The 24,424-nt window shown below is 59.2% G+C and overlaps 2 protein-coding genes across 2 annotated transcripts; one reads left to right on the forward strand and one right to left on the reverse strand.

Annotated features, from left to right (window-relative positions):
- Positions 1-112: 112 nt before the first annotated feature.
- On the forward strand, positions 113-2,668 carry LOC102054895 (proteinase-activated receptor 2-like). The gene is made up of 2 exons (XM_005433861.3): positions 113-331; positions 1,317-2,668. The coding sequence occupies exons 1-2, from the start codon at positions 235-237 to the stop codon at positions 2,333-2,335; spliced, it is 1,116 nt and encodes a 371-aa protein (XP_005433918.2). The 5' UTR covers positions 113-234; the 3' UTR covers positions 2,336-2,668.
- On the reverse strand, positions 2,638-24,408 carry ARAP3 (ArfGAP with RhoGAP domain, ankyrin repeat and PH domain 3). The gene is made up of 34 exons (XM_027797675.2): positions 24,235-24,408; positions 21,238-22,356; positions 20,563-20,624; positions 20,171-20,244; positions 19,867-19,937; positions 15,302-15,571; positions 14,974-15,043; positions 14,030-14,150; positions 13,622-13,809; positions 12,736-12,842; positions 12,431-12,630; positions 12,193-12,278; positions 11,844-12,026; positions 11,443-11,605; positions 10,977-11,108; positions 10,747-10,900; positions 10,486-10,588; positions 10,056-10,254; positions 9,904-9,967; positions 9,423-9,586; positions 9,043-9,255; positions 8,787-8,892; positions 8,095-8,242; positions 7,834-7,902; positions 7,468-7,542; positions 7,131-7,245; positions 6,843-6,971; positions 6,501-6,634; positions 6,261-6,343; positions 6,026-6,061; positions 5,180-5,243; positions 4,935-5,072; positions 4,526-4,564; positions 2,638-3,822 (listed from the first exon to the last, which is right to left on the reverse strand). The coding sequence occupies exons 2-34, from the start codon at positions 22,314-22,316 to the stop codon at positions 3,256-3,258; spliced, it is 5,406 nt and encodes a 1,801-aa protein (XP_027653476.2). The 5' UTR covers positions 22,317-22,356; positions 24,235-24,408; the 3' UTR covers positions 2,638-3,255.
- Between the last annotated feature and the right edge of the window lie 16 nt (positions 24,409-24,424).

Genomic DNA, 24,424 nt, shown 5'->3' on the forward strand with positions numbered 1-24,424 from the left:
TTGATGACGTCCCCCAAGTGCTCGGCGGTGGTGACAGCTGACCGTCTGGCCACTTAGACCACAGGGGCGTGGCCAGGACACAGGCGACGGGGGGGGCGGGGGGGGGGGGGGCGGGAAGAGCAAGGGTGCTAGTGGGGAGGGGGCTGGTGTCCGTCCTGCTGTGACGCACGGTGGGGCCAGCCCTGCCTGTGACCACTCTGCAGACCCAGCTTGTGCAGAGGCCACCCCACAGAGATGTCCTGGCTGGTGCCTTCGTCCAGCTCTGCTGCTGCCTGTGTCACCCTCCTGATTGGCTGTGCCTGGCTCAGCTCCGCCACACAATTCTCCCCAAGTAAGTGCCTTGGTGGGTCTGGGGGATGGTGGGACAGGGTAGGGAAGCCTCATTGGGACACCCCACCATCACGTCCTGTGATCCTTGGAGGGGATGGCTGGGCATCACAGTGAAAGCTCGGGGCACTGCTCTGCTGCTTCTCTGGGTGTCCACATTGAAAATCTAAGTGAAGACCCGAAACCCTGCCACCCCTTTCCCTTTTGGAAATGAAAATCAGGTTACTACTCTCATAACCTGAATTTCCCCTGTCCCCCGGAGAGGTGGAGAGTTAGCAGAGGTTGCAGTAAACCTGTTGGATGTAACCAGGACCCCTGGGGACCGACTGCATGGAGCTTTTGGAGCTGAGGGTGGTATGCAAGAAAGCAGACCCTGGCTATGATTTTTGAGAAGCCAGAAAAGGGATTTGATCTGGAGTTGCCTGTCTAGTGTCCTGGGACCTTCCTGTTCTTAGTTTTTGTTCTGAGCAAGCACTGAAACCCCTCCAACCACAGGAAGACAGGAGGGTGTGTGCAGCCCTAACTGCAGTGAGGGGCTGATCTGATGGGCTGGCCAGGAGGAGGAGGAGGCAGAAGCCCCCGTGGGACAACTACTCCCATCCTGGCATGGGTGGCCATATCCTGACCCTGTCCAGGCATGGGTTTCCTGGTTTTCCCATGGGGTTGCAGGGAACCTGTTGTGCTGGGCTCAGTAGGAAAGGGGACATTGGTAGGGCTGCGTGTCCCTGTGCCGGCACGTGGGAGCAGAGCCTGGCTGGGCTGCAGGCCACCAGCAGGGCAGGATGTGGTGTGGCTCCGCATGGTGAGGGTGGCAGGATGTTAGGGGTTCCCGTGCCCTGAGCTGCCCTTGCTGTGGGGCAGGGACATGACAGCTCCTGCATTTGCTGGCAGCTTGGCAGGGAGGGTTGATAGCTCCTGCGTGGTCCCAGGTGGGAAGGGGTACTGGGAGGGGGCTTCTGTCTGAGTCTGACGCCTTGTGTCCTCTGCAGTGCGTAACAAAGGGCGAGTCTTGATTCCTCTCACTCCCCAAGAAGAAACCACGTGCCCCAGCGCCTCCGTGGAAGGTTTTCTCAACAGCACTTTCACCACCCACCTCCTCCCTGCCCTCTACTCTGTGGTCCTGTTTGTGGGGCTGCCAGCCAACGCTCTGGCTTGCTGGGTCCTGGTGACCAAGTTCAGGGGACATTCCAGCACCCTCTTCCTGCTCAACCTGGTCAGTGCCGACCTGCTCTTTGTTGTCCTGCTGCCCTTCAAGATCTCCTACCACCTCCTGGGCAATCACTGGCTCTTTGGGGACTACCTGTGCCGCACCATGGTGGCTGCCTTCTATGGGAACATGTACAGCTCCATCCTCTTTCTCACCTGCATTGGCCTGGAGCGCTACATCTCTGTGGTGCACCCATTTCTGCGGAAGGGCTCCAGCTGGGTGTGGGGCAAGGCAGGCATCTCTGTGGGCATCTGGCTGCTGGTGGGGCTGGGAGTGAGCCCTCTGCTTTTGCACTCCCAGACAAGTCATATCTTGAGCCTGAACATCACAACATGCCACGATGTCGTAGGAAAGGATAAGCACATGTTCTTTGCCTACTATTTCCTCTCCCTGGTGGGTCTGGGCTTTGGCTTGCCCTTCGTGCTCATGACCATCTCCTACAGCTGCATCCTGGCACAGCTGCTGCCCAAGGGGAGACGCTATCGGCAGGTGGTGCATGTCCTGGCCCTGGTTCTCCTGGTCTTCATCCTCTGCTTCACCCCCAGCAACGTGCTGCTTTTCATCCACTACATGCTTGAAGCCACGGGGTGCCACAATGTCACCTACATACAGTACACCCTGGCCCTGGTGTTCAGTGCATTCAACAACTGCTTTGATCCCTTCATCTACTTCTATATCTCCAAGGATTTTCGGGGCTGGGTCCGGAATGCAGGCAGCTGCTGCCTGGGGGGGCTCGAGACCTCGTCGGCGAGAGCCTCGGAGAAGGCAGCCTTGCCCCTGAGGTCCAGCAATCAGAGTTAGCTGTAGGCAGGCCTAAGGAGTGCCAGGCTGTGTTCCCCTGCCCTGGGAAAGGGGGATCCTCCAGCTTGGTGCCCAGTATGAAGGGCCATGCCATCCCAGACTAGCAGCAGACATGGACAGAAAATCCCACCCTGGATCTGAGGTTCACTAGGTCTTTGCCCCAGTTTTGCATTTTCTCCAATGCTGCTGGTGCTGCCCCCATCCCATGGGTCCCTCGGTTAGGTGCCTGACCCTGGCACCCCCGTCTCCCTGCCTGCCAGACCCCCACATCACACTGCTCCTTCTGCAGTGACCAGACCCTCCAGAGTACAAATAAACCTTTATTTCTCCCTGCTGGTGGAAGGAACAGGTATAAATACCCAAGCTGAGCAGGAGCTGGCCTCCATTGCCAGGACTATGCGCCGGGCACACACAGCCAGCCCTGCCCCTGTTGCCCCCCCACCGCCCCAAATATGCCACAGTAGATATAAGAAGGGAAGTGGGGGATCATGTGGGTGTCCTGACCCTGTCCCGTGGGCCCAGTGCTGGAGAGGGGACATCATGGTGTTATCCACCACGCTGGCAGGCACTGCATGCTCCCCTGCCTGACACTGTGCCATGCTCCCAAAACACGCAGGCACTGTGTTTTATTTTCTCTTTTACTTGCTTCCCTTGGTGCTGGGCCTGATGACAGACATGCCGCTCACAAGCAAGAGCGCACGTGGCAGCACCCCCAGCCCTCCAAAGAGGGGGTACCATGGCTCTGCATCCTGGTCCCCACTAGTCCCCTGGTCCCCACTGGTCCCTGCTCCCAGCCCGGCTCTGGGGTCAGGAGGAGGAGGGTGCAGGCTCCCTCATGTGGGAGCGTGGAGTACCCATCATCGCTGCTGCCGGGTACGACTTGACCCCCAGGTTGGTGGCCACCCCTTTGGCACGGTGGGTCACGTCACTGGCTGGCCTGGCCCTGGTGGCTGGCCCTCATTCTTCTTGAGGATGACGCTGCTGAGCTCCTGGATGAGTTTGTCATTGATGGGTGAGGGAGGCTGCATGCTCCTCTTTCTGGGGATCTCCAGGGAGGTCTCCTTGTTAGGACTGCTCCCTGGTGTGGCTGTCTGCTCCCAGTCCCTGGCCAGCACCAGGGAAGGCTCCACATTCCTCTCCAGAGAGGCCGTTTTGGTGGGTCTGAGCCCCTGTGCTGGAACTTTGTCGCTCTCCAGGTTCAAGCCCCTTTCAAGAGACAGGGCTTTGGTGACAGAGGGACCTGCCACCCTCTGGGCCGGGCTGGCAGGCAGTGAGGAGCGCAGCGCTGTAGCTGGGGGCTGCTCAGGAAATGGGGCTGGCTTCTTGGACCTGTCCACGGGGGGCATGGCTGACAGGTCTGCCAACAGCCCCTGCTCCAGCTCCAGCGCAGCCAGCTCAGCGAAGCTGCCCACCTCCTCATAGACAGGATCAGCGTCCACCTCCTTCTCCTGCTGCTCCTCTAGGGAGTCCTGGTGAATCTTCATGGGCTGGGGGAGGGTGGGGGGTCAGGGTGAGGGGCACTGTCTGCACTGCTCAGCTGTACCCCTCCATCCCCCCGTCACCTTCCCCTCCCTGCACTCGGGTCCTGCCCAGGGAGCCTTGCCCCCTGCCCATGGGCCTGATGACTGCAGGAGACTCACCCTCCATCAGGTCTCTTGGCTCAAGCACTGTTGCCCTTTCTCCTCCATCGCTGATGGAGGGTGAGCGTTTTGGTCCCTGTGAGGCATGATCCCTGCCACCAAGCTGTGGCACCAGCTCAGCATTCCTTGCCAGAGGTGGTTTGGGGTGGGGAGGGCAGATGGGTGGCCATGCAGAGCACAAAGCCAGGTGAAGTCCAGGCAGGTGGCCCCCATGGAAATAACCTGATGGTGAGGGGAACTCAAACCCATTTTCTCACATTTCTTATGTTGATTCCCCTCTGGGCAATATGAACGCAATGGGAGAGGCTCTGGGAACTGGGCTGGACTATTGTCATGCTTGCATGCACTGGGACCATGCAGGGACCTCCATCCCTGGGTATGGGGTACACAGAGCAATGAGCATCTCCGTCTCTGCCATGCAGCTTGGGCAGGATGGCCTGGGCATGTCTCCGAGTGCAGGTGGTATGCTGCAGGCAAGCCCATGCTGCCAGAGCCAGGAGGCATGGTGCAAAGCCAGCAACAGACATGCTCCACATGTGCGGGTACTTACAAAGAACATGGACAAAGTCCTTCGCGTGTGCAGGCGGCGCTAGAAACAGAGGAGATGGGCAGAGGTAAGCACACAGTAGTGCAGAGCAGGGACACGGATGCCTTGGCAGGCAGAGGATGGGCAGCGGGGTGCAGCACTCCAAGTGCCCTCACAGTGCCCTGCATGCATGGAGAGCTGCCACAGACAGGAGCACAGCATGCAGCACACACAACCACACTCACACACCCAGCCCGCCCCACCCCCCCACCCCCACCCCCAAGCACAGGGAAACACACCAAAAACATCCATCAGTGCCAGGCAGCTTGCACCCCCTCCAGGGCCCTGGAGTGGCACATGGTCTTGAGATGGGTGCATGGACCTGGGTGGATGCAGGAGCACCCATGGGCAGGCGTAGCTGCTGGGGCTTTACCAGGGTTTGGTTGGCGGAGAGCATGGTGGCATCAGTGCTGTCCCCATGCAGGGGCACCAGCGGCATGGTGCCAAACTTCTGCTTGGCGAGGTCAGAGGAGGAGCGCCGGCGCATGATCACGGGGCGCAGGTCATCATGCTGTGCAAAGGGACAGGACAGGGAGAGGGGGTCATGCCATGCTGCCTGGCCAGGCCCCTCCTGTCCCAGTGCGGCCCAGCTGGGTGGCATGGCCAGCCTGCACTCACCTGAGCCTTGAGGATGCTGGTGGTCCAGTCCCACAGCTCAGCCCGCCCCGAGCACACGAGGTACCTGCAGAGGAGCCATGTGAGAAGTTGTGAGGGAGCAGGGCCAGCGGGGCCCAGGTCCCCTTGTCAACTTGCCTGTGAGCCCTAGGCTGTCAGGCACAACTATACCCAGAGAGGCTGCACCTCTGAAACTGCATGCCTGAATCGCTGCTTCAGGGCAAGGCGAGAGCTTGTTGAGCAGCCATGAGGCACCTTGGCTCAGCTGTCCTTGCTGCCTTTAGAAGAATATCACAGCCCCATGTCAGGGGCAGGTGATGTGCTGCTGCAGCACTGGCAGTGTCAGGGAAACGGGGACAGGATCAGTGGGATGCACGGGTATGCCCAGGCACCCAGTGATGCCAGGGAGGCCAGGGCAGGGACCCTAGCTCAGTGCAGGGTGCAGGAGCACCTGCTGTTGGGTGTGCGGGGACATGGAGCAGTGTTGAATGAAGGCTGGCAGGCAGCACAGCCATGCAGGTGATCTGCACACCTGGGCAGGGTGAGCAGGTCCCTCTGGAGCCTGGTGCTGGGTGCTTGGAAGATGCATCTCCCCAGAGTGCTGGCATGGATGGGGAGGTAGGAAAGGTGTGTGGCACGGAGATGGATTGCCCCTGGAGCCTGGCCCCCACCTTGTGCCAGGGAGCATGTGGCCTCACCACTCTGTCCCTTGAGTGTCTCAGCAAGGTACCAGCTCTACTTTGACCTCCAGGGCCCTGTAGCACTGCCCCTGGCTGTCCCACTCCCACTAAAACTGGGGACAGATCTCAACATCCCCCCAGCCCCAGGACAGTAGGGGCAGATACTCACAGCTGCTGCTTGTCCAGGGTCAGTGTGAAACCCCACCTGGCGAAAGGAGGAGACAGGCTGTGGTGCAGCACCACCAAGCCCAGACACAGCCTGGGGTTCATGGGCAGTGGGGGCAGGGGTCTGAGCTTGTCCCAGCTTTGGGTCCCGGTGGGGCTTGGCATGCTCCCAGCATGTGTCGGGTGCAGGGACCAAGGGTTGTGTGCCCCAGAGCCATGACTTGGAAGGTGCCACTTACTGGGCTGGTGGCTTCAGCTTCTTCTTAACGCCCATGTAAACCTTGGCTGCGTCCAGGGGCCACTCGCGCTCTGGCTTGGCACTCTGGGGAAGGAGATCTATTGAGTCAGCCCAGCTTGGTGCCAGCCTCCCTGCCAGGAGGACAGCCACCACCGTGCCACTGCTGTCCCCAGGCTCCCCTTCCTTGCCTCTCCTCCCACCCTCAGGGCACAGGTCCACCCCTGCAGCATCCCCTGGGTACCCTCTTCTCCTTGAGCAGCAGCAGCCTCCGATCCCGGATGACAAAGTAGCGCTCCTGAAACTTGTTTCCCAGCAGTCTGGGGGGCTCCTCGCGGCATTTCAGCAGCCCGCACTTGGGGGTCTCACGTTTGACACCTGCCCAGTGTGGGTGGGGAGATGGGGGTCAGGGGGGCTGGAAGCAGGTAGGGGGGTGGCTGGGGTATTGCAGTAAGATCCCACTGTGGGTCTCAGGGATGTGCTCCTGAAGGCTGCGGCGTTGTAGCCAAGGCAAAGGGAAGCACAGGCAGAGCTGTCCCACTCTGTGGACAGCCCTAGGGGCTGGGACCCTTTGTGATTGCCTTACCTGTGAAGAGACAGCTGCCCTCACCGATGGGGACCTTCCTCACCAGCAGATAAGCGGCACTGGGCTCTGGGAGTTTGCACCACTGCAAAGCTTGCTCCAGCACTTTCTCCTTGGGGTGCAGGGGTCGCTCTGGGGAGGCAGGGACACTCTCACTGCTGCATCCCCTTCCTGTGCCAGTCTCCATCCCCCCTGCCAGTGGCAGCAAGCTGCCCACCCATACCTCACACCTCCTCCTCACCAGCCCGGCCACACTGAGAGCATCCCCCTGTGCTATCCCACCATGCTCACCCAGCTCCCCATTCTCCAGGGCTTCAAAGGTCAGCCAGATGTCCAGGCTGGCTGCCACATTGCGCATCTCCAGCACCTGGTTGGTGAGCTCCTCTGCTGTCATCGTGGGGGACACCTGGGGGCGGACATAGGGAAGCTGCAGTGGGTGGTGGCAGGATGGGTCCCAGGGACAGGCTGGGACCTTTTTTTTTCTTCCCTTTTTTTCCCTCCTGCTTTTGCCTTTTCTTTCTTTTTCTCTTCTGCTTTTGCCTTTTTTTTTTCTTTCTTTTTTTTTTTTTTTTTTAGAAGCCTGCATCCCTCCTTGCTTCCTCTGGCATGGCCCTCCTTTGGGACTCACCTTCAGGGTGATGCAGCAATCCGGCAGCTTCTGCTCCAGGTAAACCTCGATGATGAGGTCCCCTGCCTGTGAGAGCTGGGGGAAAAGCGGGTGGCATTGATGCTGTGCTGGGACGGGTGCTGTGCACATTCCCTCTCCCCAGGGGCTGGTGAAGGTGTCCCAGGGAGCTGAGGCTGCTTCTCTGCTGGGCAGGAGCCTCAAGGTGATGAGCAAAAGGGAGACAAGCAGGGGAAGGTCCTTCCCCAAATATGTGGTGTGGGACAGTGGGGACCCAAGGTGGGCAGCTGGGAGTGCCCCCATCCTCCAGGCAGTCCTACCAGCCCAGGGGTCCCTTGTGATGGGGGCCAGCAAGCACATCCCTGGTACCTGGGTGTCCTTCCAGGTGGTGATCAGACTGTTCTCCAGATCCATCTGGGATACCTGGTCCTCGTCAATCTGCCAGAGGAAGGGTGCACAGGGTGAGAAGGACACACATGGAGTCAGTGAGGAGTGGGATATGGCTTGAGGGCACATGGCCAGGATAAAGGGATGCAGGGCGAGGCAGAGGCAGGCAGTATGGAGGGATACAAGGGGAGATGCACAGAGCCAGCACAGAGGGGGCTGGCAAGGACCCTGCAGAGAGCTTACATTGAAGATGCTGACATAGTTGTCAATGAGGTCTTCCATCACCTTGACCTCGTGCTCCCCTTTGCCATCAGTCTGGAAGAGACTGGGTGCAAAGAGCAGCGACAGGTTCTTGGTGCTCATCTGGTTGAGATCTGCACATTTCTGCACCCTGAGACAAGGTGGACAGAGATGAGGGGTTGGTCTCACTCTGGATGGGGTTTCAGCCCCAGCCACCCTCCTCTGCATCATACAAACTCTCCTGAATAAAAGCCCATTTTTCCCCAGCTCCCCAGCAGTGGCAACTTCAAGCTGGGCAGTTCCTTTTCCAAGGACTCCCAGCTGCCATCAAACCACAAAACAGCCCCATCTCATACTCTGAGTTTAGGATAGGAATTTGGTTTTTCCCCTCTTTTTTTGGGCACTGGGTGAAGTTTCCATTCTACAGGCGGGTGTCCCCTACTCCCAAACCTCCTGTCACTCTCCCTTGCTGCAGGATGACTTTGGGAATGTTTGAGGTGTCCCAGAGTAACATGCTCCAGGACACCCCAGCACTGACTGGGGGGCTGATGGGGCAGGGCATGGGCACTGGGCTCTCCCTGGCTCACAGGGATGGGAACCAGCATGCCTTGGGCAGCAGCGAGATGCCACACTACGGCCTGGCCTTGGGGACCCCGTCTGGACCAGGGCGCCCTGCAGGGAGGTGGCCTACTGACCGGTAGAGGTGCCCGATGAGCGCAGCCAGGGTCTTGTGATTGAGGCGAGGCAGGCGATGAATTAGTTCCTTGTACCGTTCCAGGCGCTGGGGCTTTGAGGAGATTTCTGGAGGGAGAAAACCAAGTCATGGACCGTTGCTGAACCCAACAGACCCAGAGCTGACATGGTACCAGGACACCTCCCTGAGGGACACTGGTCCCAGGGGTCGCTGTCAGGCAGCCCGGTGTGGGAGCAAGTGTGAGGTGAAGGAGGTACCTGCAGCCTCCTTCCACTGTGGGTGCAGCTCCAGGGTAAAGACAGGGTCTTCCAGCTCACGGAAGAACCTCTTCAGGACATCAGTGACATCCTCGATGAAGTTGTCATTGATGCGCAGCTTGACGTTGCGAGCATCCCGCCGAAACTCCTCCATCAGTACCTTGATCCGGGACTTGGCTCCATTCTTGCGGTAAATACCCTCATGCCGCAGCCCTGGGACAGGGACATGGGGTCATGGTGGGGTCACGGGGGCCCAATCCTGCTTGAGGAATCCCTAACAGGGCTGGTGCCCTGAGAGTGGTGCCTCCTGCTTGGACTCATTGGCCACCCCATGTGTGTTGGAGGATGCTCTGACCATGCTGCTGCCATGCTGAGCTCACCATACTGCGTGATGAAGGCAATGCAGCTGTCCACAATGATGGGAATGTCACCCCGGCTCAACTGCTGGTCCCGCAGTGCATTGCCCCGGCCCCCTGCTGATGCCTGGATGTCAGTGTACCATGCCGCTGAGTCCGCCCGTGACAAGCCCTGCAGGTAAAATGTCCTGAGAACAACAAGGGCAGAAAAGAGGGAATGAAGGTTGCCGAGGGGGCAGGTCATCCCCTCCTGCCTGTAGGCACAGCCTGGCTCTGGGACAGGTAGTGTGGCACAGCCAAGCTGAGCCAAAGGACACCCTACCCCAGCAAGACACCCTGGGCTTGGGTGACCTCTGTAAACACCCTGGCCACAGCCCTGCTGTCCCAGTAGCATCCCCACTGTGGGTTTGGGATCAACATCAACTAATGCATGAGTGCCTTTGCCCTGGGCAGCCTGCTGAGGTTGCTTGGCTCATTATCTGTCATTTCCGCAGCCAGGACTCACCTCCCCATCTCCACAAGGATCATCAGCTCCTTCTTCTCTGGGGTCTCCGTGGGGGGAACCAGACCTGCATTGGGGTGAGAAGTAGAGGGGTCAGAGCCATGCATGGCCCGCCACCATATGGTACTGGTCCTGGGCTGTGGCACAGAACTCACTGAGCTCCTGCAGCCGCCGGAGGTTGATGCTGTCCTCAGCCCCATCATCATTGGTGGGGCAGATGAAGAGGTGGGCTTTCTGCAGGATGAAGAAGGCCTGCTGCCATCGCTCAGGGTTGAGCATGCACTTGTAGCGTAGCTGGCCCACGCGCTGGAATTCGTAACCCAGCAGGCAGTGACAGCTCATGGGTGTGAACCACTGTAGGATGGAGCAAAGAGATGAGCTGGGTAAAGACAAGGCTCAGCACCTGAGCACAGACCCCCAGAAGGATGGGGGCAGGTCACCAGGGAGGACATGAGCCCCTACAAAGGGAAGAAGGTGCTTGCCACAGAGGATGAAGATCACAGGGAGGTGGGAGGAATCACAGTGGGGAAGTGAGGACAGAGCCCAGGGACCCACCAGTGCCATGGGGTGCTGAGGCTGGCTCACCTTGCCGATGGCACTGGCCCAGGCTTGCAGGGTCTCAGGCCCATCGGTTCCCAGCTGCTGCACTTTTTCCCCAGCGAGGAAGAGCTCGAGGGTGAAGCGAAACCTATGGAGGATGAACCAGCCCATCAGGACAGCCCCCTACCCCAAACCTGCACCCAGAGCCAGATCAGACCATTGCACCAAGCAGAGACCAATGCCCACGCTGCTCTCTCTGTGCCCACAGGCATTCTGGGCATGCAGTGGGGGCACAGCTGGGTGTACCTTTCAGTGGGGCCAGGGCTGGCGAGTGCCTGGGCTCTGTTCACGCCCAGGGAGATGAGGTCCCCACTCTCAATGTGGCCCAAGGGCTCAGTGCATTTCTCTGTCTCGAAGAAGAGCAGGGCTCTCTCCAGGGAGCACCACGTGCGCTGGAAGTCTGCAGGACCGGGGGGAGGTCAGCAGCCCTGGAGTGGGCACCCCACTGGCTGCCCTCCCATGGTCCCCACACTTACCCTCTTTGCTCTTCTTGGTTCCTGGGAGCTTGAGGGGGGGCATGGCCCGGTACAGGTACCCACTGTGTGTCACTGGCTGTGTGATCTCATTGTAGACTCCCTCCAGATGCGGTTCCTGTGCGCTGGCACTCCCTGCGGGGAATGGTGCTGAAAGCAGGATGAGAGCAGGCACCCACCAAAGCATGAGTACCAGAGGAGTGTGGAGACCCTACTCATGCAGGTGTAGGCAAGTCAGTGTCTCAGGCATGGGGTTCCCTGAAAAGGGGCTCCAGAGGAAGCTGCTGCCTTGTCCCATCCCAAAAGAGGGGTGCAATGGGAATGGGGCAGGTGGGTCCCCCAGGGAGCCACCGGACCTGATGCACTGGCTGTCTCCAGCCTTGGGGTGTGCTGTGGGGGGCAGGGACAATGCTAAGGAAGAAGCCCCCCCCCCCCTTACAGCCAGATGGAGCTTGAGGGTTCTTGTTACCTGAATGGTTCCTGGGCCTTTTTCTCTCCAGTCCCCAGCAAAGGTCTGCCCCTGTGGCCACCTCACAGGCAGCGGGGTCAGCTGCCAGCCCAGCCTCCGAGGTTGAGAAGAACTGCAGGACGGTCTTGAGCAGGGCTGGTCCTGCCACTGCAGTGCACAGCGCCTGGGATGAGACAGATGCCTGTAGGGACCACATTGTGGCTCACAGAGACCCCCAGCCCACTGCCAGGGGTGCTCAAAAACAGGCAAAGTGGGTCACAACTCCTACCTGAGCCCCGAGAACTACCTGACATGAGGGTGTGGGTGTACGCAGCCAAGCTGGTGTTGGTATCTCAGACCCGGAGCTCTGGGATTGTTCCCAGCACCCCAGCATCCTGGCTGCACTCCAAGGTGGCCCTTACCTGGAGCACGTCCTCCTGAGTGGCACAGTGGGGATGGGGCAGGCGGTACCGTCCCTCTCGGTACTTGCGTGAGATGAAGTCCCGTCTCTGCTCAGCAGTGGCATCTGGGTAGAGGGCCTCAGCAGTGGGGAGGTGAGCAGCCCAAAACCGGTTGGCTCGGTCATTTCCCAGCACAATGAAGAGCTACAGGAGAGTCCCATGGTCATGGTGAGCACCAGGGCCAGCCAGGAGGAGCAGGATGCCCAGTGTCCCTGCATCCTGGGGGAGACCGTGGGGCTGCTGCCTTGCCCAGAGCCTGGCCCCTGAACATGCCATGCCAGCCCCAGTGCCCTGCCCTGAGTGTCTCTACCTGTACAATTTCATTGGACCAGACACTGGTGTCAAGCTTCAGACTTTGCACCTTGGAAATGTTGGAGCCCAGGCTGCGGTGCTGCCCTGCAAGGAGTAGGAGAGTGAGCACCCCTTGGTCCTGTCAGGGGAACCGGTACCCAGGTCGCACCCATCACCCAGCCAGCACCCTGCCTGCCAGGCAGGGCCAGCCCACACCTGCTGGGACCCCCATGTGCCTCCCAGGGAGATGTACTGGCCTGCACACTGCTTGCAGATGACCACACACAGGTTGATGGATGCCCAGTCGGGACTCTGAGCCCAGCAGTCTGCACAGTATTTGTTGGCTTTGTTGGACCAGATCTTTTCTGCCACCTCGTAGTCATAGAGTGTCTCAGCTATGGCCTCCTGCAGGGCCTCCATCCACTCCCGCTTCTCCCACTCTGACTCTGCCACGAAGCTATGAGCACCAGCACAGCCAAAACTCAGGGGTCTGGAGAAACCAGCACCTGGGTCCAGCACCCAGCTGCTCCCCCATCTTGTTCCACCCAGCTGCCTGAGGTACCTGAATATTTTGGAGGGAGTGATGAGCTCGAAGCTGCGGTTCTTGGCTTCACGGATGGTGGACCCACGCATCTCAATCAAGCAAATGCCAATGCCCATTTTAAAGAACTGAAATTCAGAGTGACAGTGGTGCTGGCTCTGCAGTGCAGCAGCTGCAGTGGACACACCACCCAGACATGCCCATGACACTGGAGCCAGGGAGCTGTGTCCAGCTTTCCCAGCACCCCATCCCTGCTTTGCCTGGACAAGCCAGACCTGGTACCCTGCCACGTCTCATGTGGGCTGACATAAAGCATCCTGCAAATGAAAGGCAAGTTCTGCCCATAGCCCTTGAAACCTGGCCATTCAAGTCCTTCTGTTTTGGGGATTTGAGTTCACACTAAGTCAGGTGCACTCATAAAGCGTCAGCTTGAGCAAAAACCACAGAGGCTTGAATGTTGCTTTGTGCAAGTCAGGCAAAGTGAAACAAGGTGAATAGAAGAAAACCAGGGTTGCTAAGAAAATTCAGCAGGCAGGATGTGGGGAGTTCCATGGGCAGCAGGCAGGATGCGACTGGCCGGCAGAGACCTGCTGCCTCCCATGTGGCAAGCCTGCGCTGCAGTAGGCATGTTTGCTGGTGGTTTTGTTGTCATTGATCTACCTGTCCTGTGATGGATCGGGACATTTCAGTGTGACCAACACCTAAGTGCCTGGCAAAGATGAAGATAACTTGGTGATAGCGAGGAGATCCTGCTCTGCCATTCCCTTTCTCCTACCTGTCCTTTTCCTCTCTGCTCTGCCTTTGGCACTGCCCCTGGCTAAGCTCCCTCCATCCCTCCATTGCTCTCATCCCATTCACTGCTGGCACAGCCCTCTGTGCCAGCAGGGTGTTTGGTCTGGCCACAAACCTGCTCGCTCTTGTACAGCCACATCTCAGGCAGGCTCAGGGCTGCAAACACCTTGGACTTCTGGCCCTTCAGCTCCAGGACGCCTGACTTCTGGCAGTGAGCGGTGTTGGCGGGCTGGGGCCGGCATCCCACCAGGCGCTGGTCCATCACCTTCTTCTGCAGTGTGGAGCACCACTCATTCCTCTGGGCTGGGGACCGGGCATGAGGGAGCAGGTCTGAGCCTTTCCCAACAGCCCTGGCATGGAGCAGAGCACCCAACAGACATGGCAGGGGAGAGGTCCCCTCGCTCATTGTGGCTAGATGTTTTAGGGACAGGGTGAGAGCTGCCCTCAGGATGCTCTGGCTGGAGGAGGGAGTCAGGGACGGTTCTTTGGGGACTGGTGGGTCCTGGCCCTGGTCTTCGCTTACCCTCATTCTCAGCACGGAAGACAAAGATCCGGTGGCTGGTGAAGACCTGGAACTTGTTGTCCTTGGTGGAGCGAGCCATCTCAATCACAGACAGTGGGATCACCCCCTTGGGGTAGGGCTCCTGGAACAAGCCCCAGGCAGAGTTACCCCTTTTCCCTTCCTGTGGGGCACCTCCATAGCCTGGCCACCCCAGTACCCACCTTGCCAGGCACACTGGCACCATAACAGCAGAGGTAAGGGGATGTGTCAGAGATGTCTACAAGCTCCTGCAACAGTGGCTGCTCTGGGGCCATGCATGGTACCGGTTTTTGCATGGGTGTCTCTGGTGTGAGACCAGCCTGTCTGGCTGTGTGGTGGGACTGGGACAGCAGTGTCTGTCACCCCAGATGGCGTGGCAACCACCAGCACCCCACAGCAGGCCTAATGAGGCCATGCAGAGCCCCCACAGAAGGATGAGAGGATGTGGGACAGGAAAGGGTTGTCTCACCCCACACTCCTAACCCACAGTGCCAGCACCCACAGTGAGAAAAGCTCCTCCACGTGTAGCACATCCTCCACATCCTCTGGGTGCTCGGCTGGGTGCTGCCTCATAGCAGAGTCCAAGGGACACCAGCAGCTGGGCAGGAGCTGAGGATTCAGGGGGGGATGGGTCCATGGCTGGGACCCAGAGACCCCCCATTTTGCAGCCAGCTTGCGAGCCAGCAGGACCCCCTCACCTGCTCCCTTTCTACCCTGTGTTTCCTATGGCGTGAGGCTATGTTCGGAGTCCCCCAGGCACAAGGTGCCATGGCTGCTCCACCCTAGTGATGGTAAAGCAGTGCTGTCTCCTTACAGAAGGACAAGGGGAGGCAAAGGGAATATGGCAGCTCATGTGGTGTCAAGGCACCCCACTTAAGCTGCACAGTGCACCCTCCCCACCTTGCCCGCATCCCACCCTTTTGTACCTTCTCACTGCTGAAGTACATCAGGTTCTTCCCATCAAAACGGACGTAGCGCCTCTGGAAGACATAGTTCCTGTTGGGATGGCAGAAAAACAGGGATGTTGGGAAGCGGATGATCCCCCCGAGAACCCTACATCTGCTCACAGACCCCCTCCTTCCCCCAAGAATGACTGCACAGAGACCCTTGAAGCATAGCTGGGGCAATCAAGAGGGTCCTCCTCCTGTGGGGAGGTCTGGCTGCCCCAGTAGCAGGGTGACCAGCGTGCCCACCTCACCAGCCTTGTCCAAAGGGGTTTTACCTATGGGGACTGTCCCATGGGTGGGCACGTACCCCTGTGGGGAGAGTTTGTCCAGCCAGCCGCTGAGCATGGTGGGTCGGGGCTCAGAAAGTGATGTGAAGCTGGCGTAAGGGGAGATGGTGAGGTCATCCAGGACCTCGTCTGGGTAAAGATGGGCTGGCAGGCTGAAAGGGGCACCCTCGGCCTGTGGTGCATCCACAGTGGAGTACCCCTCTGTGTCATTTTGGATGATGCGGTCGATGAGCCGGGACCGGGTCTCCTCGTCCTCACTCCTTCCCTCGCTGCTGCACTCGCTGCTTGTCCTGTGAGAAATGGGGCTGTGAGCGAGCCTGGCTATGGCAGCATGGCTGCTCACCGTGTGGTGGTCTGGTCAATGCCAGCCCATTTGGGGATGTCTCACATACGCAGATGCTCCTGGCCCCATCCTGGGCTCCTTGGGGTACCTACTGATGTGGCTGTTTGCATCTCCCTGAGAAGAGTGGGACAAAGGCTCAATGCTCATGAGTCCTATGGCCACCAGCAGCCTGAGGCTCAGCCAGTCCTACATGATGGCAAGTCTGGGGCTAGTTGGCAAAATGGGCTTCCCCACCTTGGGTAACACTGCACAGGCCACCACACATCTCCAACCCCCTGGCATCACCTCCTTCCCCTCTCCATTCTCCATTTCAATCCAGGCAGCAAACTGAAGCCAGGCAGCTCCCTGATCCCCCGTCCTGCTCCCTCATCTACACCCACCCCAGCTACCCCCTCACCAGGGGTCTCAGCCTGCTGTCTCCTTCTACCACTCCAGTGTTCATGGCACTGTGAAGGTCCTTTTGCTGCGATACCCTCCTGCCTGCTCTTGTGTCCAGCCAAAATGTTTTGCAAAGGGATTGGGATGGACAGATGGGCCAGTGGAGCTCCTGCATCCACCTCATTTTCTTGGAAAGCCATACTAAACCCCCCAGCCAGGCCTGGTGAGACTATCCAGTCACAACAATAAAAGGAAACTATAAAAATAAACTGCTAAGCCTGCCCCTTCCCCTCAGCCCTCTCAGCAGATACTTTTCTTTCCCTGAAAAGGAAGTATTCTGGAAAATGTCTGACGGCCCCAGGAGCTCACAGGGGAACTGCCCAGGTGCAATGGTGATGGGCAGGAAGAGAGTCACAGCAGCCAGGACACCCTAGCATCAACAGGAGAGCACCCATGCCACTGGGTCACTCGTGGCATCCAGTGCCAAGATGAAGAAAAGGCTCCAAGAAAGAAAGCAAGGACAGTGCAAGCCCTGTCACAGCTTCTGTCTGAGGAACACCTGAGCAAGCTGGGCATCTCCGGTGGGGAAAGGGTGCGTGATGGGGGCAGGTTTCTGAAGTTGTGAGCAGGATGAGGAGGGTGCACAGGCATCTCCTGGCCACCACTGCTTCAGTCACAGGAGCTGGGTGACATCAAAGCCAGCAGGAGCAAGGTGCAGAACCACATGGGAAAGGAGGGGCTGACCTGTGGGACTCCTCACCATGGGATGTTGTAGAAGGAGAAGTTTACGGAGGAGAAACTCACTGGGGGTACTGAATATGAGAAACTACCTCCAGCACAAGTCCAAGTGCTAGAAATGCTTTTAGACCAGGCAAATGACCCCAAATACCGACTCTCACCATAAATCCTCCAAAAAGCTGGTTTTGAGCATTGCCTCATCATAACAGCTAAAGGCAGCACACGGACCTGTGCTCTGACCCTGGGCAGGCACCTTATGAGGCCATCAGACATTAGATGGCCCTGAACTATGTGGGACAGAAGCAAGACCTAAGTCTGCCTGGGAGGATGTTGGGCTGGAGCCAGCTAGGGGTCAGGTCTGGAGAAGTGAGATGGTAGATGGGGCTGAGGAGGTGGGTGGAGAGAGAAAATGGCCTGTGTCTGCAAGAAAGGCAAGAAACGGCCATGGGTTGCTTGAAGGCTCAGAGTGCAATGAAAATTGCTTTTAATTAGCATAACAGAGCCTTGGCAGATATGGAGTCCCAGCGTGGTGTCCAGCTTCTTCAGGAGGGACCGGGCAGGGAGCAGGCTGGCTGGACGACTCTACATCACAGGCGGACATCAGCCTTGAGTGCCAGAGCCTAGTGGAAAACAGACCTGCTGAATGGGTCACGACAAGAGAAAAAGGGGGAAAATCCTTGACAGCCATGATTTACAGCCACTGAAACCATAAAGAGCTGGAGGAAAACTGACATCTGGCAGGGACAAGCAAAGCACATGGCCCAGCTGGAGTGGACCCCACTCAGCACCCCAGGAGCATGCCAAGTGCTCCTTTTAGTTGAAAGGTATTTCCAGGTCAGCTGAGCCTGGAGGGTGATGCCTGAGGTGCACTGAGTTGGCATAGTCTCAGCCTGTCATTGCTCACATGGGAGATCTGGTGGAGGATGGAGGATGGGTGATGGAAGAAAGGGATCTGCTGGTGGTGAGGGGGCCAAGGAGCTGCTAATGGATCTGGTTATGTCAACTGGGTGTCATGGGCCAGACAATCAACCTGTGAGTGGGTACCTGGAAGTAGGTAGGGGGATAAGGAATAAGCTGTCAAGGAACACACCATTCTCAGCGTTTCTTTTCCTGCAGGAAAGATGCCTTGAGGTGTGGGGAGAAGTAAGCCACGTAGGTATCTGGCAGAGGATCATCTCATGGTGGGCCTCGATGCAAACCAGGGCAGGGTGCACCATTCTCACCACAATGCCTGACGAGTTGCTGTCTGACCCAGTCCCCCAAGCTCCATGGGGTGACTGGGCACCGCTGTGCCACTGTCTCTCTCCTGGTGAGACTGGTGTCTGAAGCAGGGCAGATGCTGCCCTCCACACCAGTATTTCAGGGGGCTGAGCATCACCAGCTCAGATGAAGGTGCTCAAACATGAAAGCAGGTGAATCCCACCCTATGGTCCAGGCTCTGCTGGACCCTCAGAGACCCATCTCCCAGTTTTAAGGGGAATTTTGCATTCCTCTTCCTCTTTGCTGAGGATACCTCATTGCTGGCTGAGGCAGCTCTGTCCATCTTTAACACTGACACCCACCGCCCGGACCCCAGGCAGCAACATGGTCTGGATGAAACTCCCCCAGGACAGAGCGAGGAAGTACCTCAGTTAGGATGAAGATATTGTGCCAAAGGACTGGGAGGGCCTCACTGAAGTTTTGGGAGTGGGAAATATTTCCCATAATGAGCGGGTTAGTGGGTTGCAGGAGATGCATTGTCCCCACTGACCGGGTGCCAATCAGCAGGATGAGGAACTGACTGAGCTGGAGAAACACCAGTGCTGAAGAGAAGGATTGGGAGGTCCCACAGTGGCAGGGGCAGGGTCCAGGGCTGGCCATCAGTGGCTCAGCAGCTGAGCAGGAGCCCATAGCTCTGCTCCAGGAGGATCATTGTCAGATCAGTGGAGCTGGTCAGGGGAGGAAAGCATTGGAGCAGCTGGCAATGAAGTCTATGAGCACCATGCAAAAGTCTTCAAAGACTTTTCCGTCTCTTGTTCAGCTCCCCACACCCCAACCACCTTAGTGCTCAGGCTGGGAAAAAAACCCCCCTGTGAACCACTGCCTCTGCTACTCTGCTGACAGTTGTGTCCTGTCTCTTTTCAGCAAGACCAGGCTGCAAAGCCGCTGGTGAGTCCAGGGCTGCAAGTGCCTGGCCGATGCCCTTGGGATGCTCTGGATCCCAGCTCCTTGGAAGCCACGGAACAGCCCCCAGCCCTGCTCTGAACTGCTGGTTCAGAGGCTCCATGGCAGATTTCAGTATTTCTGTTTACAAAGCTCTTGCTCCCAGGTATTTGCAGTTCTCCACCTATGGCCTGTGTTGGCTTTTATCTGACTGCAATGTGTGGCTGACCGTGATGCTGGATCAGGCCACACTGCAGTGACTTGCACCCAGAGCAGGAGGTGGGCTGGACCAACCAACACTGGGGCCAGAAAAGCCGGGGCATGGTGATGCACTGGCCGGCAAGGCCACGAGCAGACCCAAAGGACACAGAGCTGCAGCTCGCCTTCTCTCTAAGCAGCACAGGAAAAGGAACCCTCCCCATTTGAAATGGGAAGAGCAGCTTTCCTTCCTCTTTCTGAGATGCTATCAGGAGTTATGGAAAGTACGTTTCAAAAACATTTTTAAAGTGCCTCTCACAATCTCACTGTCCACCACAGTGTGGCAGATCAGCAAATGCTGATCTGATGATGCTGGAGCCTTTGGAGTTTACACATCCCTTCATCTGGAGCTCAGTCATCCCCTTTCTGAGCAACCCCTGTTCCTCCTGGTGTTTCCCTGCTCCCAGCAGCAAAATCCAGGCTCTGCCTGGTGTGCATGTGCCCAGTGCCACTGTCACTGCCCCAGCTGTGCACCCAGAGCATCTGTGGGTAAGCACTGGCCCCCCGAGGGCCACCCACCAGCATGGTTCCTTCTCATCTCTGAGCCCACTGGCTCTTCTTAAGACTGCTGACCTGATGCCAGATGCTCCTGATGGGCTCTGTGGTGGGGGAAAAGTGCCCACTACCTCTCAGACTGTCCCCTGGGGTGTCCCCTGCCCCCCTGACATGCAAACCCCAGACCCGAGCCCAGCCCAGCCCCTGTAGCCCAGAGGAGGTGATGCCTACCTGCATGCTTCTCGCTCCAGGTCCAGCTCAGACACTGTCTCATAGCTCTGATTAGAGGCGATGCCAGCACCCTGGGAGGAGAGACTTGTCACATCTCCTCTGCCATCTCCCATCCCAGACCCCCTCAACCTCCCTGGCCCACTGTGAAGGGGGCTCAAGCCTGTGATCCCCACCCCAGCAGTGATGCTCAGCCAGGCATTGCTGGGAACCACGGTCTCACCAGCTGCAGCTCCCCACTTCGCAGCAGCTGCTGGGATGCAAGAAGACTGCAGGGGACAGCCACCATCCCACAGTGTCCTCTCACCTTCTGCTCCCGGGATGGGGCTGCATGCCCAAAGATGGTCTCGCTGTAGGGGCTGACGGGCTGCTCACTGACCTCTGTGGGATGAGACATGGGAAGGAAAAGCAGTCATTGGTGCCTACTGCCGGACAGCAACCAGCCAGGACTGCCAACCCTGGAGGGGGACCCCCACAGTGCACCCCAATGTCCAAGGCATCTGGCGTAACAGAGATGCCAGCCCAAATATGTGTGGGGCTGGATCCTGCCTTGGCCTGGGGCCACCCCAGTCCCTGAGTGAGGCAGGAGCACAGGGCAGGACCTGGGGGAAAGGCAGGGTATGTGGGTGTCCCCCACACCCCCCTTCCCTGGGGACACCAGGAGGTCTCCGCTGCACACTTGTGGCCTGGGGCTCTCACCTGGCTTGCTGGTGGGTCTCTGTGGGATGGGGGGCAGGCCCCCGCCGGGCCAGCTGGAACTGCTGGAAAACAGGAGAGGGGTTACTGTGGCTGCAGCCGGGCCAGAGTGGTAGCCTGTGAGGTTTTCCCACCTTGTTTTCTTGTCTGGTTTATATGGGCTGGAGGCTGTGCCTGACTGGGGCTGAGCCAGGCTTTGTTCCCCAGGATGTGCAGCATACCCTCCCTGCTCCCTGCACCCTCCTTACTCCCTTCTCCTCCCCACCCTGGGACATACTGGGCTGTGTCTCATGGGGCTGCTGGCCATTTCCCACCTGAGCTTGCCCCCAGCTGACATCTCCTGCCTTGCTCTCAGCAGGAGCCAGCCCCAGAGCCCTCACACCCTCACCATGCCAGGGACACCCAGCCCTGCTGCCTGGGGGGGCAAAGGAGGGGCAGCAGCTTCTTTGAGCCATCTGGGGGCCCAGGGCCCTTTCAGCTCAGCGGGATCCCAGCTGCCCTGCAGGACTGCTCCATGCAGAGCCTGGGGAAGGCATGGAAAGGGTGGTGAAAGGGGCTTTGTCAGCACCCAGAGGCAGGCAGGGCCAGGCTGGGGATGGGGTCCCAGGGGATGGGGTCTCTCTGGCTGCTCTGCACCCCCCCTTCCATTTCCTGGGATGAGGGAAAACATCTACTTACTCAGGCTTGTCGTCCAGCTGGGTCAGCTCCTGCAGGGACAGAGCCGGGGGCTGAATGAGACCCTGACCCTGGGGACCATCCTCCCCTCCTGAGTCCTCAGTGGGTGCTGATGGGGGCTCGAGTCCTTCATAGATGATGTTGGACACCATCTCCACCCTGCCCTGCCCTGATCCCATCTGTGAGGCTGCCCTGGGGCAGGGCGAGGGATCTCTTCTGGCTGGGATGGCTGCGGTGGGCAGGGGAGGGTTGGATGCAGGGTGACCCTCCAGCACAGTTCCAGGGCTGGGCTCGGCTGTCTGGCCCCTGTGGCTGTGCCGTGGTGGGACAGACGGGACAGATGGGGGGTATTTCTTTGTTGGCTCCACGGTTTGTCTGTGATCCAGAGCTGGGGGAGGACGTGTCTCCTCTCGAGCGCTCTCCCGTGCTCGCAGCCGGGATGCTGCCATGCCCATGGCCACGGCTGCCCCTGAACCAGCTGGTGGCACTGGCTCTGGGCTCTCCAAGTCCGTGGAGCTCTCCCCCGGCACAAACCCTTCCAGTACCACAAACGCTGCAGGTGCCCCGTCGCTGCCTGGACCGTGTGTTGGCACCGTAGTGCGTGCCAGTGGCACGGGTGTGAAGCTCTGCTCTGGCTTTGAGCGAAGGAAAACTGTCCTTGGCTTGGGAACTGGCTTCACAAGGCGGGGAGCAGGGTCCTCCTCTGGAAGCGATGCCTGGGCAGGCGCAGCGATGCGTTGCTGGGTCCCAAAGGCATCAGTAGCCCCTCCCAGCTCTGCTTTCATGGCATCTTTGCCTGCCTGGGGGGCATCCAGGACCTCGGTGGCTCGAAAATGGGTGTCTCCTGCTGTGGTTTCCCCCGGAGACTGACTGAGCATCACTGTCTGCTGCGCCAAGTTCAGGATCCTTTTGCGGTGCCCAGTGGCGGTGATGCCAAGCTGCTGCAGGTCATTGCCACCCAGCCAGGCGGCATCTCTGGCCACATGGTACCCATGCTTCTTGAAGACATCCTGGTACCTCTCCAAGTGGATGGTGGTCAGCCAGTCTGCAATATCAGAGTCAAGACTGCACGGGGAGCTCATGGCCCTGGGGTGCCTCTTTGACGGATGCTCAGCCCATCATCTGTTGAAGGAGGAGAGAAAGGGGGTGAGGAGGGAACAGGAGGTGGGTGGGTGGGTCCAGCTGCTGTGAAGGGCACAGATGCTGTGGGTGGGAGCACGAGATGCTCCTGAAGGTCCCCCCGCCTCACCGCTCTCCCCAGAGTCGCTCACCTCCCAGCTCAAGAAGCCAGCATCCTGTTGTTCCTCAGCCCCAAGCCTCTCGGCCCCTCCCCGGAGTTGCCGGATCCTGGCCCTGCTTTGTCGGTGAGGCTGTGACCTGAGCCCAGACAGGAACTGAGCAGCCGGGGGCTCACAGGGGAGTGGGTGGTCGAGCAGATGCTGGACACTGCAGCATCCTGGGCTCTGTTGCATGCAGAGCTGGGTTGGAGAACGAGAGCTGGCACAGCCAGGGGGGTGTCCTGGCGGAGGGGGCTGCCTGAGGCAGATAGTGGGGGGGAGCAGCTGGGCCCCTCCCAGGGGATGAGCTGCTGTGCCGGCCAGCTTGGGGAGGGCTCTGTGGCCGGAAGGGCCAGACCATAATTTCTCTCTCTCACTGCTGTTGAGGGCATGAGAGAGGTCAGCATGACTCACGGGCAGACGGAGGGGGGACAGCCTCCCACCCCCAGACGGGACGGGCCCCTATGCCCCTGCTGCCAGCACCCACAGCTCGGGACAGAGGGGCACAGCCTGGGGCTTGTGTGCAGCATGGTGTCCACCCACCAGGTCCCGCTCTGCCAGGGACCCCCATCCCCAGCTTATTTGCTGGCACCGCCCCGGGACAGAGCTGGGGGCTTTCTGTGGAGCACTGAGGGCCTTTTTCCCATGAATCATGCTGTTCTGCACTAAACCATCTGTGCTGACTGTGCTGCCACTGAGTCTTTTTCCAGTTCCTCCATTTCCCTCTATTGTTCGGCGCAGGCTTCCTTCCTGCTGCCTGCATGCTCCCACGCATCCCCTGCCCTCTCCCACAGGAGCTGCGTCCCGACCTGCTGAGGGACAGCCAGGCCAGATTCCCTGCTGCATGAGCCCCCGCACCCCCATGCAGGCATCTGCCTGCTCCCCAGCTCTGTCTGCACAGGCAAGAGTTCCCCGAGTGGCACGGGGAAGTGTGGCCAGGCTGGTGGAGGCGCTGGTGTTCCTGGGAGTACGTGGGGGGGCACGCCGTCAGCAAGCACGTGTGAACAGCAGGGGCTTCTGCTCACATGCGTGGGTATGCGGTGTGCATGCTGTGTGTGCCCAACCCTGTATACATGAGCACAGAAGGGTCCCCATGGGGCGAGCAGCTGCATGCTGGTGTACATTGAGGAGGGACAGCCATGGCAGGAGCTGGCCCAGAAGCTGGGGGAGCAGGGCATGAGGTGCAGGGCATGGGGACATTGCAGCTGGAAGGCTGCTTATTGGTGTAGGACCTACACAAAGGGCTGGGTAGGGGGGTGTGGAGGAGGATGTCCTGCACTGGTGTGGGCTGGTGTCTCTGGCACAGGGTTAAAGGGCTGTACCCACTTCTGCCCAGCAGTCTGGGGCTGAGATGGGGCAATTTCCCTCTTTCTTGTGCCTCTATCGCCCCGAGGGATCTGTGGCCACTTTTGCCCCCTGGCTGCCTTGCCTAGGCTTCAACAGGCAGCCTCCTGCGGGAAACTGGCTCCCGAGATCTCCCTATGCCTGGGCAGTGGGCACTGGAGCCGTGCCAGGCATTGGGCTGTGGTGTGGCACTTGGGGGCAGTCCAGCGGTGCCTGTGAGTGGTGGCACTTCAGAGGGAGCTGGACACCATCCCTGTCCCTGCAAACCCATGCAAACCAACCAGTGCAGTGAGCACGGACTACCCAGGCCCTGGCCCTTCCCCCCATGTCCCCGAATCTGTCCCATCCATCCCTTGCCACCCTCGGGGTTCTCCCTCACCTCTCACCCCGCAGCGCAGTCCGCAGCCCCCCAGGGCTGGCTCCAGCAGAGCAGCACGGTGGCAGTGCTGCTGCGGGCTCCACGGCTGCCCCAGTCTGGGCTCCAGGGTGATGCCAAGGTGTCTCTGCTGGGCACAGGGCTCAGCCTGCAGGCACAGGCAGGCAGCCCTGCAGGAATTGCTGCGGGCACA

Source organism: Falco cherrug, chromosome 8 (genome assembly GCF_023634085.1).
Source record: "Falco cherrug isolate bFalChe1 chromosome 8, bFalChe1.pri, whole genome shotgun sequence".
In the NCBI taxonomy this organism is placed as follows: domain Eukaryota; kingdom Metazoa; phylum Chordata; class Aves; order Falconiformes; family Falconidae; genus Falco; species Falco cherrug.